Source organism: Hylobates moloch, unplaced genomic scaffold, assembly GCF_009828535.3.
Source record: "Hylobates moloch isolate HMO894 unplaced genomic scaffold, HMol_V3 SCAFFOLD_14, whole genome shotgun sequence".
NCBI lineage: Eukaryota > Metazoa > Chordata > Mammalia > Primates > Hylobatidae > Hylobates > Hylobates moloch.
The window spans coordinates 92,597,172-92,618,845 of record NW_026652289.1 but is presented as its reverse complement, the minus strand read 5'-3'; the positions used below and the strand labels follow the sequence as shown (position 1 = coordinate 92,618,845).

The 21,674-nt window shown below is 42.3% G+C and overlaps 1 protein-coding gene and 1 pseudogene across 4 annotated transcripts in view; one reads left to right on the top strand and one right to left on the bottom strand.

Moving 5' to 3' along the window:
• Positions 1-2,794: 2,794 nt before the first annotated feature.
• LOC116482592 (putative elongation factor 1-alpha-like 3) lies at positions 2,795-4,538 on the top strand (annotated as a pseudogene).
• Positions 4,539-7,570: 3,032 nt separating this feature from the next.
• DUT (deoxyuridine triphosphatase) overlaps positions 7,571-21,674 on the bottom strand; it is a 45,545-nt gene continuing 31,441 nt past the window's right edge. For all 4 annotated transcript variants that reach the window (XM_058428026.1, XM_058428028.1, XM_058428023.1 and 1 more), the window contains exon 7: positions 7,571-7,801. In XM_058428026.1, the coding sequence (XP_058284009.1) occupies positions 7,586-7,801 (216 nt within the window). In that variant the 3' untranslated portion in view covers positions 7,571-7,585. The remainder of the gene's footprint in view (positions 7,802-21,674) is intronic.

Sequence of the window (21,674 nt, the reverse complement as noted above, 5' to 3'; positions counted from 1 at the left end):
AGATAAGACCTGCTGAGGTCAGACAGCAAAAAAGGGCAGAATCCCATGTCTGGCTGCCTCCAGGGTTGATGCTCTAAATGAAAAATGTGCTTGTCTGATTGTTCTCAGGAAAGGTGCACCAGCGTGGAGGTGAAGCTTCCTGAGAGGAACCAATCTTTCACAGGTTTCCCCACCTGGAAGTCTCAGCAACAGAGTTAAAGATTCTATTCTATCGATTGTTTGCAGTTGTTGGGACTTTCCGTACAGCTGGATCTTTTACAAAACAAATACTGGCCCACGACATGATTACCAAGGAGACAGCTGTGGGGTGGATCTTGAGTGTAGGCTCATCTGAGGCCAGTGTCGAGCAAACAAGGTCAGACAAAAAGGGTGCATCTTTTAAAGAGCCTTGCTCCTTTACCGTTGCTAATGAGAACAAAGCCATGGTGTCGTGGGTAGCTTAACATGCCTAGATGGGGGGCATTTCCCAATGGTGGTGTCCTTGCCTTCTTGGCATTTGGGAGAAGCAAACTTATCTAGAACAATTAGGAAAACAATTCAGTTACAGAGTTTGAAACAGAATTGCCTGTGAATTTATTATAACTGGTCTAAGAGACTTTGGAACTCAAAGCAGTTTTTTAACCTGTCTTCAAAACTTATGACGTGTGGGCAACTGACCCTATCTCTAGGGCATTGCTTTTTCATTATCTGGGTGTGGTGGCATATGCTTGTAGTTTCAGCTACCCAAGAGACTGAGGTGGGAGGATCACTTGAGCACAGGAGGTAGAGGCTTCAATGAGCTATGATTGTATTATTGCACTTTATCGTGGGTGACAAATCGAGACTCTTGACTCAACAACGGGGGGGGGGGAAGATAACATTCTGAGAGATATTCCTATTGTACAAGTGAGTAAATTCAAGAGCAGAAAAGTGACAGTGGGTTATGCCAGGTTATATCCTGCAAGCTCAACTGAGGCAAAAATCAGGACCTGGAAATCCTGGCTCCAGAGTGAAGGTTTTACCTTTTGATGCTGTTGTTTTGCAGCACCCAAGAGGTCTCAGATTATATCTTCCTTATTCATTCATTCATAAAATATATACTGAATGGCTGAGATATGACAGACACTTTGCGAAGTGCTAGAAAAGTCAAGGAAGAATAGGACACGATCATAGTCATTGAGGGCAATATTTTGTGCAGCAGTCCTCCATTGTGGAACTGCAAAATATTACACCTAAATTCTCCACTGTGGGATTGGGAAAATATAGTTGTTTTTAATAGAAGTTTATTACGTGCTATATGAACAAACGAGACTTTGATCTAGAGAAGTCAAAGAATGCTTCATAGGAAAGATGAAGAATGAGTAGGTGTTTCATAGGAAGAACACAAGTAGATTCCATGTAATGGAAAGTCTATGCATAGCCTTGAAAACAAGAAAGAGTAGGAATATTTGAAAAATAGCAAAACAAAACAAAACCTTTTGTCTGGGTTGTTTTATTAAGGTTAGAAAAGCTACCAAGAGTTAAATCATGAAAGATCTTGCGTGCTTACGGGTTAGAACTCATGCTGTAGGACTGAAGTTCTAGGAACAGATTTTAGCCACAGTAGTAACATGATGGTATCCTGGCTTTACAAAGTAGTTATGATTCAAATTAAACATTGAAAATTAAAGACAAACATTTATATATACACTCTCTGGAGAAACCTATTGAAAATGACAGTAAGGGGCTTTAAAAAGGTGTAAACTCCCAAGGACAAAGAGAGCTGTAGAGGAGACATCAGACAAAAGTTGACAATTGTATTTTGGAAGATGGGAAGCCAAAAAGAGAGGAGTTGCTGACTGAGTAAAGTGGGGAAAACAACCAAAACCTGAAAGCCTATTAAAACCTAAAAGGAAGCCAAGAAGAAGAAAGATAAGCTGCTCTAAAGAACTTAGGAAAGGTCAGGATTGATAGTTCTTGGTGTTGATGAAGATGACAGGAATGGATGGAGCCCAAAGCAAAGACTTTGTTGAAAGTCTATAGAAGTAAGTTATAGAGTCTTCCCCATGCCTCCAGCCAGATGAGCATCTCTCCTCTTCCCTGGTAGAAGGCAGGATGTTTGCTCTCTGGAGCGGCTGAACCAGGAGGGTTCTGGACTCAGTCATACTGGGGAGTAGGGTAAAAGGCTGGACAGAAACAAAAGGATTTAGTGAAAGTCTACATACCGAAGGGGGACACGTGGAAGCCTTCCTGCAGCTCCATGAACACAGACCTCCAAGCCTATGCTCCCCACAGAGGAGACTGGCAAGTTCTTCCTTGGAGAAAGTGACTAGCCCCAAGGAAAACACCTGCTAATACTGACATGGCAGTCGCCCAATGAAGTGCCTGGCTCCTGCCTATCATTCTACAGTGCAGCCCACCAGTCTGCAAGTCCTACCAAGGCACACAGGGCTTCCATCATTCTACAGTGCAGTCCACCAGTCTGCAAGTCCTACCAAAGCACACAGGGCTTCCAATCAACCTTTTATTCCCTGACGCCTACTTGTAGGCAGCCAAAGATCTCCAGATACATTAGGAAATTCTCCAATATGAGAGACAGGTTTTAAAAACAAGAGCAATGACAAACAAGCAGAAAAAAAAAAAAAAAAACCATGAAGAGAGGCAATGCAAGAGAAGACTTCAGAAACCCTCCTTTAAGAGTTCCTGCACCTATATAACAAGATGCTATAAAAATCTCTTAAAAATTAAAATGTTAAAGTAGAAATGTTTTTTAAAATCCACAAAGAATTGGCAGGTAAAGTTAAGAATATCTTTTAGAGCTTTTTCGCAACGGGTTTGCCGCCAGAACACAGGTGTCATGAAAACTACCCCTAAAAGCCAAAATGGGAAAGGAAAAGACTCATATCAACATTGTGGTCATTGGACATGTAGATTCGGGCAAGTCCACCACTACTGGCCATCTGATCTATAAATGCGGTGGCATTGACAAAAGAACCATTGAAAAATTTGAGAAGGAGGCTGCTGAGATGGGAAAGGGCTCCTTCAAGTATGCCTGGGTCTTGGATAAACTGAAAGCTGAGCGTGAACGTGATATCACCATTAATATCTCCTTGTGGAAATTTGAGACCAGCATGTACTATGTGACTATCATTGATGCCTCAGGACACAGAGACTTCATCAAAAACATGATTACAGGGATATCTCAGGCTGACTGTGCTGTCCTGATTGTTGCTGATGGTGTTGGTGAATTTGAAGCTGGTATCTCCAAGAATGGGCAGACCCGACAGCATGCCCTTCTGGCTTACACACTGGGTGTGAAACAACTAATTGTTGGTGTTAACAAAATGGATTCCACTGAGCCACCCTAGAGCCAGAAGAGATATGAGGAAGTTGTTAAGGAAGTCAGCACTTACATTAAGAAAATTGGCTACAACCCCGACACAGTAGCATTTGTGCCAATTTCTGATTGGAATGGTGACAACATGCTGGAGCCAAGTGCTAACATGCCTTGGTTCAAGGGATGGAAATTCACCTGTAAGGATGGCAATGCCAGTGGAACCATGCTGCTTGAGGCTCTGGACTGCATCCTACCACCAACTCGTCCAACTGAGAAGCCCTTGCACCTGCCTCTCCAGGATGTCTACAAAATTGGTGGTATTGGTACTGTTCCTGTTGGCCAAGTGGAGACTGGCGTTCTCAAACCTGGTACGGTGGTCACTTTTGCTCCAGTCAACGTTACAACAGAAGTAAAATCTGTCAAAATGCACCATGAAGCTTTGAGTGAAGCTCTTCCTGGGGACAATGTGGGCTTCAATGTCAAGAATGTATCTGTCAAGGATCTTTGTCGTGGCAACGTTGCTGGTGACAGCAAAAATGACCCACCAAAGGAAGCAGCTGGCTTCACTGCTCAGGTGATTATCCTGAACCATCCAGGGCAAATAAGCACTGGCTATGCCCCTGTACTGGATTGCCACATGGCTCACATTGCATGTAAGTTTGCTGAGCTGAGGGAAAAGATTGATTGCCGTTCTGGTAAAAAGCTGGAAGATGGCCCTAAATTCTTGAAGTCTGGTGATGCTGCCATTATTGATATGGTTCCTGGCAAGCCCACGTGTGTTGAGAGCTTCTCAGACTATCCACCTTTGGGTCGCTTTGCTGTTCGTGATATGAGACAGACAGTTGCGGTCGGTGTCATCAAAGCAGTGGACAAGAAGGCTGCTGGAGCTGGCAAGGTCACCAAGTCTGCCCAGAAAGCTCAGAAGGCTAAATGAATATTATCCCTAATACCTGCCACCCCACTCTGAATCAGTGGTGGAAGAACGGTCTCAGAACTATTTGTTTCAATTGGCCATTTAAGTTTAGTAGTAAAAGACTGGTTAATGATAACAATGTATCGTAAAACCTTCAGAAGGAAAGGAGAATGTTTTGTGGACCACTTTGGTTTTCTTTATTGCATGTGGCAGTTTTAAGTTATTAGTTTTTAAAATCAGTACTTTTTAATGGCAACAACTTGACCAAAAATTTGTCACAGAATTTTGAGACCCATTAAAAAAGTTTAATGAAGAAAAAAAAAAAAAGAATATCTTTTAGAAGGCAGTACAAAAGAAACAAACAAAAAAAACACAATGAGTAAAGATAAGAAAGTAAAATACCCATACCAAGGTATGTCATTGTGAAATTTCAAAATACTAGGAATGAAAAAGAAAATTCTTTAAGACTCCAAAGAAAAAAATAGTTTCCACATAAAGTTGATTCAAAATGTACCGGACTTCTTAACAGTAACAGTAGAAGCTAAAAAACAATGTAGAAATGACTTCAAGATCCCAAGGAAAAAAATGACTTTCTACCAAGGCTTTAATCCCTGGCCAATCTCTCATTTCACTATGAAATTAGAATCAAGGTATTGTCAGGGATGTGAAGTGTGGTATACAGTATTTATGCTCCCCAATATCTGGTTCCCCTTTCCTTCCTGGGTGCAAAGAGGACTACACTTCCCAGGCCTCTCCAAGTTAGGCAGGGCCATGCGTTCTGATCATGGCTGTGAACAGAAGTGACATAAACTTTCTGGCCAAATAATTAAAGACAGGAGTATGAACTCCATGCTTTCTGAAGAGGTCTGATGTTGAAATGGTGGAGCCACAAGATTGAAGCAGTTTGCATTACTGGATCACCACATGAAAGATAGTTGCCCTGGAGAGTTACTCAACTTCCAGCCAACTTGGTGTGACCCAGAAAAAGACTTGACATGTTAGCCCATTAAGAAGTGAAGCTACATTTTCTTAATCCAGTCAATCATTGTTGGACATTTGGGTTGGTTCCAAGTCTTTGATATTGTGAATAGTGCTGCAATAAACACATGTGTGCATGTGTCTTTATAGCAGCATGATTTATAATCCTTTGGGTATATACCCAGTAATGGGATGGCTGGGTCATTAGGAGATAGTCCTAATGTTAATGACAAGTTAATGGGTGCAGCACACCAACATGGCACATGTATACATATGTAACAAACTTGCACGTTGTGCACATGTACCCTAAAACTTACAGTATAATTAAAAAAAAGAAGTGAAGCTTATTTTTTTCTGCAGCATAGTCTAGCCTAACCTAATGTACAACCTATCAAAGATATTTCTAACTGTACCATTTCTCAAGAAGTTAATGGCTACCCTGTGACCCAGCAATTCCACCTCTAGGTGATATTCCCCAAAAGAAATGAGTGCATGCGTGCAGCAAAAGACAGGGACCAGACTGGTTGAAGCAGCTTTATTTATTATATCCAAATACTTTACATTCATACCACATAAAATAGCAAAAACAAACAACAAAATAAACAACTGGTACATGCAACAACATGGATGACTTTCCCAAGCATGAAGCAAGAATACCAAACACAAAACAGTACATACTGTGTGATGATTTTATATAAAGTTCAAGAACAGGCAAAATTCATTGATGGTGGTAGAAGCCAGAGTAGTGACGACCCTGTTGAAGGCACGGGGTAGGGTAGAGGTTAGTGATGGGGAAGAGGCATGCGGGAGCCTTGAAGAGTTTGGGAACTATTCAGTATCTTGATCTGGATGTCAGTTACGGGAATGTCTGTGTATACAAAAATGCATTGGGCTGAGCACTGAAGTTAGTGCACTTAAGTTTAGCAAACAGTTTGCTATATTTCAATTTAAAAAAATGTTTAGGCCAGGTGCAGTGGCTCACGCCTGTAATCCCAGCACCTTGGGAGGCCAAGGCGTGCAGATCACCTGAGGTCAGGAATTCGAGACCACTGTGGCCACCATGGTGAAACCACGTCTCTACTAACAATACAAAAATTAGCCAGGCATGGTGGCGGGTGCCTGTAATCCCAGCTACTTGGGAGGCTGAGGCAGGAGAATCATTTGAACCCAGGAGGCAGAGGTTGTAGTGAGCCCAGATTGCGCCACTGCACTCCAGCCTGGGCAACAAGAGCAAAACTCCATCTCAAAAATAATAATAAATAAAATAAAATAAAAATTTAAAATGTTTAAAAAGCAGCTGCTGGAGACTGTGCTTTACCAAAGTGAGGAACAAACCCAAAACTGGAAAAGCATGGGATACAGGTAATAGGAAATTGCATGGAGGACACAGATGAAAGGGATTCCTAAGAAGACTGAGCTCCAGGATGGCAGTTGCAGAGTAGTCGGGAGTGACAGGAGCTGGGAACAAAGGGATTAAAGTGAGGAAGCATCTAGAAGAAAAAAATGAAAAGAAAAAGAAACTGACAGATTATCTTAGGGTCCAACTCTATTCAAGGGAGTATCACAATTCTACCAAAGAATTTGGGGAGAAATTCCTAATAAGCGTAAAACACTAAGCAACAACAAAAAATAAGCTATTACTAACGAAAAAAAGAAACCCACAAAAAGTTACATAAACATGTTACCATAGTACACTATATGACTCAGCTTTAAATTTAGCCAGACTATTGTTAGACGATTATGTTGGGAGGATGAGAGGAAGGACAAAGTGGGGGCATGGGAGGAGTGCAGCCAGTGGGGTATGGTAAGAAAGCTAAATTCTCATCAGCCCCAGAAGAAAACCAGTAGAAAGTGCCTACATTTGAAACAAAATGAAATAACTGCACTTGCATATTATTTAGGAACATGAAAGTAAATCACAAACAGTTGAAAGTGTTTGGACTCAGCGTGGAGCAGGGTAGATAGAGGACTGATATTTTTATTGTTGTATTGACTTCTACATTACATACATAAAGTATTTCAGCACTATGCTGAAGCAAGTTTTAAAATTTCAGAAGGCCAGGTGCGGTGTCTCGCACCTGTAATCCTAGCACTTTGGGAGGCCAAGGCAGGGAGATCACGAGGTCAGGAGATCGAGACCATCCTGGCTAACACAGTGAAACCCCATCTCTACTAAAAATACAAAAAAATTAGCCAGCCATGGTGGCAGGCACCTGTAGTCCCAGCTACTCAGGAGGCTGAGGCAGGAGAATTGCTTGAACCTGGGAGGCTGAGCTTGCAGAGATGGAGATCGTGCCACTGCACTCTAGCCTGGGCAAAAGAGTGAGACTGTCTCAAAAAAAAAAAAAAAAAAAAAATTTCAGAAAACTCTTAAGAAATCGAAAATAAAGTGACTCATTTCAAAACACATTTTGATTCCAACTGGTTTTTTGCTGTTGTTGTTGTTGTTTTTGTTTTGCTTTTTTTTTAGATGGAGTCTCTCCCTGTTCCATAGGCTGGAGTGCAGTGGTGTGATCTCGGCCCACTGCAACCTCCCGCTTCCGGGGCTCAAATGATTCTCCTGAGTCAGCCTCTCGAGTAGCTGGGACTACAGGCACATGCTCCAGTTGATTTTTCTAAAAACACATACATAGCACATAGTAAGTTGCATAGAGAGGAATTTGTGGCAGGTTTTAAAATCACACTGTAATGCTCTTAGAGATCCAAAAAGCTGGGACATTAAACTCAGTCAGCCACCAGTGCTTACTTCAAAGGAAACAGAGTCATGAGATACAAGTGTAAGTTCTATCAGCTTTCAGCTCCATCACAGCTAATGGCATGATAATATTGTACCAGTTTAGAACTTTTAGGTGTAATCACTTTTTGTTATTATTTCAAATCACAACTGTACAACTTAAATGTGCTTTTAAAAAATTAGGTTCTATTAAAGAAAAAATGATTATTTACACAAGGCAATCTGTACCTACAAGGGCCTACACCTACAACTTCTGGAGGCCTATTACAACCACCAATGTGGAAAAAAATGGTACTGGGCTAGTTAAAATGCTAATACAATTTCAAGCATTACTATATTTTTTTTCTAAAAAGGAAGACAATACAATAGTGTTTTGAAAACTATAGTATAGGAAAGTATATGTGTTATACGTGTGTGGTATAAATGAAATAAATCTTGATAATACAATTTAAGTCTCCTTGGATTTGGCTCTGAAAAAGAAATACTTAATGACAATGAACAATTAAAGGAAGTTTGATGACAGGTCTAAGAAAAAATATATTTTTTAAGACAGGATCTCCTTCTGTCACCCAAGTTGGAGTGCAATGGTGTGATCTTGGTTCACTGCAGCCTCGAACTCCTAGGCTCAATCGATCCTCCCACCTCAACCTCCTGAATGGCTGGGACTATAGGCTACAGGCATGCACCATCATGCCCAGCTAATTTTTATATTTTTGGTAGAGATGGGTTTTCACCATGTTTCTCAGGCTGAAAATCTTAAATTAAGCTTATAGTTCTGTGTTTCAGATATTTTGAGAAAAAATATTCCATACTAGAATGATGAATGTATCTTTTTAGTCCTCAGCTTTTTCTTTGTTACTGCCCATACATCACAGGCTCTTTATTAGAACTGTATTTCTAGCCAATGATAAGAAACAAAAAACTACTAGTTAATGGTACTTTTATCAAATTCCACTTGCTGCAGATATTTAGATTTTTGTTAGCCAAGACTTTCAGAAGTACTGCTATGTGATTATAAGAATTTATTCATGACACGTTCAAATCAACACAATCTATTTTTTCAGATTCTAATTAGTTATCAATATATCAAAATTAATATTTAGCAGTTGTCAATCTTTAAATGCAAGAGATGTTTACCATGATTTTATTCTCATAATGTCCACATTATTGAAAAATAAACCAAAAGATAGAGAAAAATGCCAGCAAATACCTAGCTACCTTAAAAGAAGGAGGTGCATTTGATTGAGACTTGATTTTGATGGTTCTTATGTTATAGAATCCATCTCAGAACTAAATAGACCTAGGTATATAAGGATGAGGCAACAAAGATATTTCTTCCATTCTGTGACTTGGAATAGCAATACTCTTCTCCCATATAATGTGTTTTGGTCTGGAAATATGTTTTCAAAAATATGAATTACTAGACAGAACATAATAAATAAAAGCTCTGTGTCTTCATATAGCTAGGCCAGTTTGAGAAATTATGTAAGTTTTGTAGCAGCAAAATGTTCACCAAGTATTCATTGGTTTAATATTTTTAGTAGCTTACTAAAAAAACTATTTCTATTTGTTTTTTGTGATGTTTGGGAAATAAACATGCTGATAATTCTTTCGCAAGATACTTTTTAAGATTGAGACCCTATGAGGTACCGAAGAAAGCATTCACTTCTCTCACACTTGAGGTCACAAATTTTTGCAAGTCAAAAATGTTGGCCATGCCAAAAACATCATGCTGCACACTACCAAATAAAAGAACACTGTTATTCTTACAAGGAAAGGTTTGACAAGACAGGAAATAGGCAGGGTCAGAGAGGTTTACTTAATACGGAGACTCATTTAACCATCATGAAGCCAAAATACAATGACACTTAAAAAAAATAAACAAATAGCTGTTACACAAAACAAACCCCAGGATACATGGTCTCTACTGGAACTGATTATTAGAGTTTTAGTAAATACAGGAAGTGGATAACCCCAGAGAACCCTCATGACATTTCTAGACATCTTCTCCATTTACTTTGGTCACATGCACTTTACTGAGATAATAAAGATTAAAACAGTTTTAATTTCTGGGTAGAAATTTGAACAAAGAAGGATTGATCTTAAAATGCTGCAAGTAGCCTCATTAAAGGGCAATCATTTTAAAAGTCACATTCTCCTAAAAATGGGGAAGGAGGAGGAGGAAGAAAAAAATGAAAGATAGGAAAAATCTAGCTGTTCATTACAATTTTCCATTTTTGTTTAAACACAGCAGGAGGGCAAAGCTGCTGGCTTCTCTGGTCCTTACAAATGCCAGGAGAGATTATACAAACTCTGCAACCACCCAAATCTTATTTAAAGTTAAAATCATTGTTCTCATCTAATGACTTTTGCCTGCTTTCACTCAAATATTGCAGCATTTTGTTTTCTGCCAGCTTGGACCCATTGAGAATTGTAGACTTACAATTGCAGATAAACTATGAAAAAACAAAAACAAAACGAAAAACTACCTTTTACAAAAAAGCAAACATCAAGTGACATCTAGTGGTTGCTAGATACTATTTCCTAAGGCCTCTAGATAGCAATATTTTCAACAACATATTGTCTTAATGTTGGTTATAATTTTTGTTTCCCACATACAGCCTGTGTCTTTTTTTAAGACAGAAACACATCTGATAAAGATAGTAAAGTTGCCATCTTCTTTTCTCAAAGAAAAATTTTTCTATTAGAATATAAATAAGGAAATAGCTATAACTCATGCTATCTGCATGCAAAAAAAGTTCACAGTCTATCCCATATTAAACTTATTTGGGCAATTATCAACTGTCTAGCTGCATCCTAAGAGAAGATGACATTTCAAATCCCAAATTCCTCTGTTTATCTATCATCTTTTGTTTTGTTTTGCTTTTTGAGACGGAGTTTTGCTCTTGTTGCCCAGGCTGGAGTGCAATGGCGCAATCTCAGCTTATTGCAACCTCCGCCTCCCCGGTTTAAGTGATTCTCCTGCCTCAGCTTCCCAAGTAGCTGGGATTACAGGCACCCGCCACCATGCCTGGCTAATCTTTTGTATTTTTAGCAGAGATGTGGTTTCACCATGTTAGCTAGGCTGGTCTCGAACTCTTGATCTCAGGTGATCCACCTGCCTTGGCCTCTCAAAGTGCTGGGATTATAGGCGTGAGCCACTGTGCCCGGCCTATCTATAATCTTAAAGGCATTATTAACTCGATAAAATTAAATTTAGTTCAATTATTGTCCATATTTTCCTTTTCCCCACCTTGAGAATGCTACAGGATAATTTTGCAAGAATCTAGGTCCACTTTTCACAATTTTTGCTAGCTTCACCACAAGTTGTTAAAGAATAGTGACTTAAACAAGGCTACATAGACATCAGCTGCAAACCTAATTGGGATTGGAATAGCTTAACAACGCTCCTTTAGTGATTTCATGTTTCTGAAAGGCGCCGTAGAAAATAAATGCCTTGCATTGATGTCTTGAAACTGCATTTGTGGAAGAGACAGAAAAGGAAATTATTGACTGAGAAATTGAAAGATGGTGTTTAAATTTAGTATTTTCTTTCCTTGCAAGGAAAGGAAACTTGGAAAATGCAACTGTAACCCAAACGCCAGCTGTCTGGCTGTCCCCAAGTCTTCCAGTCTTCCGGAGTCGCTCTTCATTTTAATAACAGCACACACACACACACACACACACACACACACACACACACACACACTCCTATATAAAACTCCCATCTGACTTCTGTGGAAGAACTAGCATCCCTTCACCTCCAATCTTTTCAAGGATTCTCAGGAGCTCTGCTTATTCTTAATCTCAGCTGTGCATTAGGCTTCTCACTACTTTTTCTTCACCCACTTTGGCCCAGATGCAAACTCTTTTGCTTTTAGTCCCCCTCTAAAGTCCCACTGACACTAATGGAGTGGATTTGACTGAAGTTTGGGTAATAAGAGGGGAGCTACAGCACAGATGGCTCGGAAAACAGATTAAAATGTAATCTGTGAAGTGATACAATGTCTGGGATTTGTTTCAAAATAATTCGCTGGGGGTTGGGAGTGCGCAAGTAGGTAGGGATACGGGAGAAACAAAATCAGCTGTGAGAGGATCATTGTTAAAGCTGAGTGATGATTACACCGGGGTTCATTATGCTTTTGTATATGCTAGAAATTTCCATAATATAAATTTAGAAGAAGTGTCTTGGCACTCCTTGATGCAGGAAATTTCTCACTGGTCCTTTCTCTGATTAGCCTCCTACCATATTTTGGCGTTCCTGCCCCCTGCTAACCACCCCCGCCACCAACTCCTGAGTCCCTCACATCTCTCTGCCTCTCCTTCTCAGCCTGCCCAAACAAGCCCTTGAACTCTGAGATGCTACTCTAACATTTGAGTAGCCCATCAGAATGGCTTGCTGACTCCCTACAAATAAAGAGACCAGTTTTCACCCTAGGAGTAAATCCTGCCCTCAGGTTTACAATACCTCGTTCAGGTAAAAGGAACACAACTAGAATAGCACCTGGTGTATGTAGCACTTAAAAAATGTTAGCTCTCTTCCTTTTATTACTTGTATTCTAATTTAAGTTCTGAAAATCGATTCTAAAAATTTGGACACAGATAATTATATCAGAACAAAGCCGTTTAAAGGATGATACTCTGGCCGGACGCGGTGCTTACGCCTGTAATCCCAGCACTTTGGGAGGCTGAGGTGGGTGGATCACTTGAGGCCGGGGGTTCGAGACCAGTCTGGCCAACATGGTGAAACCCTGTCTCTACTAAAAATACAAAAATTAACCAGGCATGGTGGCAGGCACCTGTAATCTCAACTACTCAGGAGGCTGAGGCCGGAGAATCCCTTGAACCCAGGCAGCAGAAGTTGTAGGGAGCCGAAATCACGCCACTGCACTCCAGCCTGGGTGACAGAGCAAGACTCTGTCTCAGAAAAAAAGGTGATGCTCTATGCCTGCAAGGTAAAATGTGGCAGGCAGATGGTTATTTTGCCTTCTAAACAAGAGATGTTCAATATAGACACAAATAAACCTGTCTTTAAATAATAAACAATATTAATACATATTTTCTCTCCCAACCGCACTACAGTAGCCAGAAGGCTAAGCAGTTATCACAGCCCCTGCTCATCAGAGGTGACCTAGAAGGTTGAGGAATCTGAAGTCCCAGATGAGCTGTACTGGGGGAGAGGGCGGTGCACGGGGTGGAACCTAGCGTGAGTACCCAGCCTCTCTTCTACCTTCGTCAGCATCAACTGGCAACAGCTCCTTTCACTTCACTTAGTCTACTTTGGCCTAGAAAACACAGGCTTTGCTTAGTGCAGCTCTGAAGTCAGCTGAGGTTAATGTTCAAACCCCACAGAAGGTGTGCTTCTGAAGAAAGGAAGTGAAGTTTTGTAACGGAAAGGATTTTTTGTTTCAAAATATGTGTGGGGAAATAGTAAGAGAATTCATCTGGATAATTACGTTAACAATACAAAGGTAGAAGCTGCATGTTGTCCACATTTCACATTCCCAGGAGGGAGAAAAGAGATTCAGAGATTTGGGGGTGCGATAAAGTAGCCGTGGCTTTTGCAGCCTCATGCCAAACACATCTGAGCAAGGGACACAGAAAAGTGGACATGTTACCGCTGGCCTGTGCCATTGTCCCCAAACACACATGAGACAATGTCAGCACTTACTTCTAGCTCTAAATTGAAAAAACACTTCCTCTCTTTCTGCCAGCACCATTTTCCCTCCCACTCACCCCTGGAGTCTGACACAGTTTCCATTCCAAGGAGACCGGGTAATGATTCCAAGGAGAAAGGGTAACATACTCCAGCAAAAGAGCTGGCGGACAGCGTGAGACGGGTGCAGGGATCAGTTTAGGCTGAAATAAATTAGGAAACATTTTTAACTTGCCCTTTGAAGTTTTTATTGCCTTATCATCAAACGACTTCTCTTCTTGGGCTGTATATTGATTTTTCTGACTATGAAAAAGTGTTTCATCTCTTCTATGATAAAGAGTCTCAGTCAACAGCACCTTCTTTTTTCTAAACCATATGATTTCACTGTTGCACAATTATCCTACACTCCTCATCTGACAGGAACCTCATACAGCATTAGTCTTCTTCTAATATTATTTTCCCTAACATCCTCATTCCAAACGTTTCCATTTCAAACATGTAGCTGCAGGGCATTATATCATTATTTGCCTTTGCAGTCATCAAAGTATATTTTATGAGAGCTTCCTGTCATTTGTCCTGATCTATGCTACTATTTGTCAAAGCATCACCTCTGAAAGTGTCTGCTTCCCTAAGATGCCAGAAAAAAAAAAAATTCTTCTCAACTAAAAGTTAAGCCATTATAAATCCCACAGGGATTTTTAAATGGGCACACTTGGGATTTTATTTTATTCTAAGTAGAATGTTCTTTCTAATACTCAAAGTGAATGCCCTTGTAGAAAAGTATTTTGTCATATTTCCTCTTTAGCCCCTGGCATGTTAGAAAATAGTCACAAAGAGTTACTCTCCTATGTATTGAACAATGTGTGATTCCAAGGCCAAACCTGTATTTGGTTCAGACCTCAGTAGAAATGTGGGCTAACGCCTTTCATGGACGGGGAAAGGGTATTAGACCCAGGCCAGGTACCCTGGAGTTTAGTCTTACAACTGCTATGGCTGGTTGGTGTCCTGCCACCAAATACGTCTTAGTTTCCCTTTGTCTCAGGTAGTTCATTTGTAAAGATTCACTCACAACTGCAGTTCTGCAGTTTTTCAGTGTAATTCCTACCCATCTTTCTTTCTTTCCTTTTTATTTTTTTGAGACAGAGTCTCACTTTGTTGCCCAGGCTGGAGTGCAGTGGCGTGATTATGCCGCATTGTAAAACAGTCTCGTTGCCTGGGGTAATTACCAAAGGTCTATGGCATCCTCAATTTCCGGGGCTCAAGTGATCTTCCCATCTCTCAGCCTCCTGAGTAGCTGGGACTACAAGCATGGGCTATCATGCCTGGCTAATTTTTGTAGAGACTGGGTTTCGCTATATTGCTTAGGCTGGTCTTGAACTACTGGGCACAAGTGATTTGCCCACCTCAGTCTCCCGAGGTGCTTTGATTACAGGTGTAAGCCACCACGCTCAGTCTCCACTGACCTTTCTTTTGCCATTCTCTGTGCTCATTACCTGGCTTCTTAACCTCATTGTCAGACATTTAATTAATATCAGTATTCCTGAAGCTCAGCTCTATTGATATTATTCTTTGTCCAAAACTCTTCTGTGATTGGCCATTGCTTCCTTGATGTTTAGGACCCTCTAAAACAGATCTGCAACCTACCATTCCAGAAGAGTTACCAACAATTCCCTACATGTCCTTTATACTCCAGTCCATTGGAACTTTGGTTTTGCCATTTCTTGAATATACCTCATGCCCTCTTTGTATTTTCATGCACATCATATATGTCACACTATCTATATTTGCACAGATGCCTATATTTGTCTTATTTCCCCTGCTACAGATGGTAACCTTCCTAAGGATAACTACTACCATTTATCGACTAAATACTTTTTGCCATGGACTGTGTAAGATACGTTACATCGATCATCTCTAGATCTTATAATAATATAAGGTGGATATTATTAACTTTATTTTTCAGATGGAAAGGCAGACTCAAGAAGTTAAATGATGTCCTTAAGGTCACACAGCTAGCATGTCACAGCTCATGTCTTGGTTGTCTCACCTACATCATCTAGAAAAACAGTAAATCGGATAAACAATAATGCTGACACTTGCCTGGCACATAGATGCTAGGCAAACACAAGTATGCATGAATGATGGTGATTCTATCCCTTAAATACGGCCAGCTCACTTTAGATAACTGCCACCAGGTGGCAGTAATTTGCCACGGCTGTACAGTCTGGTCTTAACTCAAGATTCATAAAACGGGAGAGGGGGAGAAGACTACAGAGGTTATCCGACAGACTCTCTTTATTTCATGATAAAAATTGAGGATCTGGAAGTTTACTTTATTTATTGAAGATCTTTTAGTCAGTAAAAGAACACAACTTAAACTCAGATGTAAAACTCCCGAAGAAGTTACTATTTTTTTCATTAGATCAGGCTCATTTTTTACTTCAAAACTTGTAATTTATAATGTTCCCATATATTTTCAATATTAAAAATATTTGTTAAAGTAGTAAATGCAATACAAATGTAACAAAAGTATTTTATAATAAAATTTTAATCATTTCTTAGTCAAGTAATATAGTTTTCATGTTTAAAAAATGTTAAAATAGGCTGGGCGCAGTGGCTCATGCCTGTAACTAATCCCAGCACTTTGGGAGGCTGAGATGGGCAGACCATGAGGTCACTAGTTCAAGACCAGCCTGGCCAACATGATGAAACCCTGTCTCTACTAAAAATACAAAAAAATTAGCTGGACATAGTGGCGCACGCCTGTAATCCCAGCTACTCAGGAGGCTGAGGCAGGAGAATTGCTTGAATCCAGGAGGCAGAGGTTGCAGAGAGCCGAGATCACACCATTGCACTCCAGCTCTGGGCGACAGAGCAAGACTCCGTATCAGAAAAAAAAAAGAAAAAAGTTAAAATATAGATCATGCAAAAAGGAAAAAATTACCTGCAATTCCAACAGCTAAAGATATCATCATTTTGATATATATTCTCCTAGAAGTTTCTTTACTCATAGGTAAAGCCATTTTGAAAACATATGATCAAACCTAGATATAATTTGGTAATTTTTTATCTTTTTTTTTTTTTTTTTTAGACGGAGTCTCACTCTGTTGCCCAGGCTGGAGTGCAGTGGTGCGATCTCGGCTTGCTGCAAGCTCCGCCTCCCAGGTTCACGCCATTCTCCTGCCTCAGTTTCCTGAGTAGCTGGGACTACAGGTGCCCACCACCACACCTGCCTAATTTTTTGTATTTTTAGTAGAGACGGGGTTACACCATGTTAGCCAGGATGGTCTCAGTCTCCTGACCTCGTGATCTGCCTGCCTTGGCCTCCCAAAGTGCTGGGATTACAGGCTTGAGACACCGCGGCTGGCCAGTAGTTTAATCATAACTCTTCTCTCTACTTTTGCTCTCGTAGTTATTAGACTTTTTCTTTATGAGATATCCTCTTTATGAGATATCCTGGATCTTTTAGAATCTTCCCAACTTAAATGTGTTTAGTTGCCATGAAAGACTTTTTAATATTTTTTAAATCATATGCTTCTTGAGATAATTCTTCCAGTGAAAATTTGTTTGTTATAATTTCTTTTCCATTTTTTCATTCCCTTTTCAGTAAGAAAAGGAGCAACATCAAAACATTGCTTACATACCCATCTCCAATGGAGAACCATCTTTTCACAAAAGGCATTTTATCTTCCCTTTTAGAAGTTACTCCTCCCCACTTCACCTCTCTTCTTAGGATGATAATACTAGATGGTATTGTGTCTGGAATTGGTGGATTCTTGGTCTCACTGACTTCAAGATTGAAGCCGCGGACCCTCACGGTGAGTGTTACAGCTCTTAAGGTGGCACGTCTGGAGTTGTTCATTCCTTCTGATGTTCGGATGTGTTCTGAGTTTCTTCCTTCCTGTGGGTTTGTGGTCTCGCTGGCTCAGGAGTGAAGCTGCAGACCTTCGCAGTGAGTGTTACAGCTCTCAAGGCGGCGTGTCTGGAGTTGTTCGTTCCTCCCGGTGGGCTCGTGGTCTCGCGGGCTTCACGAGTGAAGCTGCAGACCTTCAGGGTGAGTGTTAGAGCTCATAAAAGCAGCATGGACCCAAAGAGTGAGCAGTAGCAAGATTTATTGCAAAGAGTGAAAGAACAAAGCTTCCACAGTGTGGAAGGGGACCCGAGCCGGTTGCCACTGCTGGCTCGGGCAGCCTGCTTTTATTCTCTTATCTGGCCCCACTCATGTCCTGCTGATTGGTAGAGCCGAGTGGTCTGTTTTGACAGGGCGCTGATTGGTGCGTTTACAATCCCTGAGCTAGACATAAAGGTTCTCCACCTCCCCATCAGATCAGTTAGATACAGAGTATCCACACAAAGCTTCTCCAAGGCCCCACCAGAGCAGCTAGATACAGAGTGTCAATTGGTGCATTCACAGACCTCGAGCTAGACACAGGGTGCTGACTGGTGTGTTTACAAACCTTGAGCTAGATACAGAGTGCCGATTGGTGTATTTACAACCCTTGAGCTAGACATAAAGGTTTTCCAAGGCCCCACCAGAGTAGCTAGATACAGAGTGTAGATTGGTGCATTCACAAACCCTGAGCTAGACACAGGGTGCTGATTGGAGTATTTACAATCCCTGAGCTAGACATAAAGGTTCTCCACATCTCCACCAGACTCAGGAGCCCAGCTGGCTTCACCCAGTGGATCCTGCACCAGGGCTGCAGGTGGAGCTGCCTGCCAGTCCCGGGCCGTGCGCTCGCACTCCTCAGCCCTTGGGTGGTCGATGGGACTGGGTGCTGTGGAGCAGGGGGTGGCGCTTGTCGGGGAGGCTCCGGCCGCACAGGAGCCCATGCAGGGGGTGGGAGGCTCAGGCATGGCAGGCAGCAGGCCCTGAGCCCTGCCCCACGGGAAGGCAGCTAAGGCCCGGTGAGAAATTGAGCGCAGCACCGGTGGGCTGGTACTGCTGGGGGACCCAGTACACCCTCTGCAGCCACTGGCCCGGGTGCTAAGCCCCTCATTGCCCGGGGCCGGCGGGGCCAGCAGGGCCGGCCGGCTGCTCCGAGTTCAGGGCCCACCAAGCCCACGTCCACCCGGAACTCCAGCTGGCCCATAAGCGCTGCACGCAGCCCCAGTTCCCACTCGTGCCTCTCCCTCCACACCTCCCTGCAAGCTGAGGGAGTGGGCTCCCGCCTTGGACAGCCCAGAAAGGGGCTTCCACAGTGCAGCGGTGGGCTGAAGGGCTCCTCAAGTGCCGCCGAAGTGGGAGCCCAGGCAGAGGAGGCGCCGAGAGCAAGTGAGGGCTGTGAGGACTGCCTGCACGCTGTCACCTCTCACTATTTCTCAGCTAAAAGGACCAGGTCAGCCTGGCGTGGTGGCTCACACCTGTAATCCTAGCACTCTGGGAGGCCAAGGTGGGTGGATCACCTGAAAGACAGCAGTTCAAGACCAGCCTGGCCATCATGGTGAAGAACCGCCTCTATTAAAAATGCAAACAATTAGTTGGGCGTGGTGACGGGCACCTGTAATCCCAGCTACTCGGGAGGCTGAGGCAGGGGAATCGCTTGAACCAGGGAGGTGGAGGCTGCAGTGAGCTGAGATCATGCCATGACACTCCAGCCTGGGCAACAAGAGCATGGTACACAGCTGGAAACATTCTGGGTATGAAGAAATTAAACCGTCTCTTCTACTCTACATTCTCTACCTCTACCACTTGGAAGAGGCTGAAGATACTGCAACTATGGACCTGAAGGCATAATGGCCTGCATTTTAAGTCACTGCTGTGGTCTCAAAGTGTCCCCCAAAATTCATGTTGGGAACTTAGCCTCCAATGCAACAGTACTGGGAGGCAGCGCCTAACGGGAAGTGTTTAAGTCCTAAGGACTGAGCCCTCATGAATGCATTATAGTGCCCTTATAAAATGGGCTTGTGAGAGTGGCTCTTTTCTAGTCTTCTGCCATGTGAGGACACGACATTCCTCCTGTCTGGAGGACACAGCAATGAGGCACCATCTTGGACTTCCCAGCCTCCAAAACAGAGAATAAATTTCCATTCTCTGTAAATTACCATCTCAGGTATAGCAGCACAAAACAAAGATAGTGATCATCATAGCTGAAATGTTATGCAGGTTACTAAACCTCTCTGAGCCTATTTCTGCACTCTGTACAATGGATTTTACCTACTCTCTCACAGTATGAGTAAAAAACCAGGTGTTTATAAAGTGCCTGTTACAGCAGACTTTCTGTAAGAGGTAACTGACATGAACAGTGTAAACTAAGACCATATTTCTTGGTAGCCATGTAATACTGTTTGTTCTCACTCAACTGTTACTTGGTATTGATCACAGTTCTGTTGCATAAAACAGAATCCATTCTGGTTAGTTTAGCAGAAAAATATTTAAAACTTATTGACAACAGAAATAATTTATAGCCCAACCCAGTATGCAAAAATGCTGGCTATGTCCCACTGAGTTGATTTCATGGCTCACTAATGAATTGTGAGCCACAGACGGACAATTACATTGCAGGGTATTAAACGGCCTGGAGAATCACCAGGAAAGAACACTCTTGCCTGTGCTTCCACAAACTGGGTAGCCAAACGGGCTGATTGATTGATAGTTCCAGAAGCACGCCATGTGTATAACCCACATCCTCAAAACGATGCCTGGTATCTCATAGAATCTGGTGGACAAAACCTAAGTGACACCCAAAACCCTGATACAAGGAATCTGAGAAACATAGTAAAGAAAGGAAAGCACACTAGCAAAACTTCCAAAAGATGTTAATCAAGCTAAGCCACAGAATCAGTCCCGTATCTGCAATGAAATGCTGCTCATGTATGTGAGATAGAAAAACCTGGTGGCCGAAATATGTATTATTTCATTTATCTTATCTCTATAAATGGCATATTTTTTTGATTACAGCCTATTGCTACTTCACTGAGGGAAAACTCATAACTACAACTAGTACGATTTGCCTGATGAGATGAAATTCAAGGGAACAAGCCTGAAGTAACAAATCCCCAAGTTACATGTCTTTCACAAACATACCTCTACCCAGTCAACAGAGGATTTATCAAAAGAAAGATTAATAGTGGAAAAATAAACTGAGGATTCTTTTCTCATCCTCATCACAAAGAATCTTAAGATTAAAAAGAAGTTTTTAGACTAGTGAAGAGAAGGGAACAAGGAATACCTTTAATCTGTCCTTTTATTTTAGTTCAGTTTATGCAAGATTTTGTACCTTGTGAAAGAATTTAAGTTTACTGAATAAAAAATATTGCTTAAGATTTAAAGCAATTAGGGACAGAGGTGGAGCCAAGATGGCCGAATAGGAACAGCTCCGGTCTCCGGCTCCCAGCCTGAGCGACACAGAAGACGGGTGATTTCTGCATTTCTGCTTGAGGTACCGGCTTCATCTCACTAGGGAGTGCCAAACAGTGCAGGACAGTCGGTGAAGCGCACTGTGTGCGAGCCGAAGCAGGGCGAGGCATTGCCTCAATCGGGAAGTGCAAGGGGTCAAGGAGTTCCCTTTCCTAGTCAAAGAAAGGGGTAACAGACGGCACCTGGAAAATCGGGTCAGTCCCACCCTAATACTGCGGTTTTCCAACGGGCCTGGAAAACGGCACACTAGGAGATGTGCAGGACAGTCGGTGAAGCACACTGTGTGCGAGCCGAAGCAGGGCGAGGCATTGCCTCACTCGGGAAGTGCAAGGGGTCAAGGAGTTCCCTTTCCTAGTCAAAGAAAGGGGTAACAGACGGCACCTGGAATATCGGGTCAGTCCCACCCTAATACTGCGCTTTTCCAACAGGCCTGCAAAACGGCACACTAGGAGATTGTGTCCTGCACCTGGCTCGGAGGGTCCTATGCCCACGGAGTCTCGCTGATTGCTAGCACAGCAGTCTGAGATCAAGCTGCAAGGTGGCAGCGAGGCTGGGGGAGGGGCACCCGCCATTGCCCAGGCTTGCTTAGGTAAACAAAGCAGCCAGGAAGCTCGAACTGGGTGGAGCCCACCACAGCTCAAGGGGGCCTGCCTGCCTCTGTAGGCTCCACCTCTGGGGGCAGGGCACAGAAAAAAAGTCAGCAGAAACCTCCTCAGAATTAAATGTCCCTGTCTGACT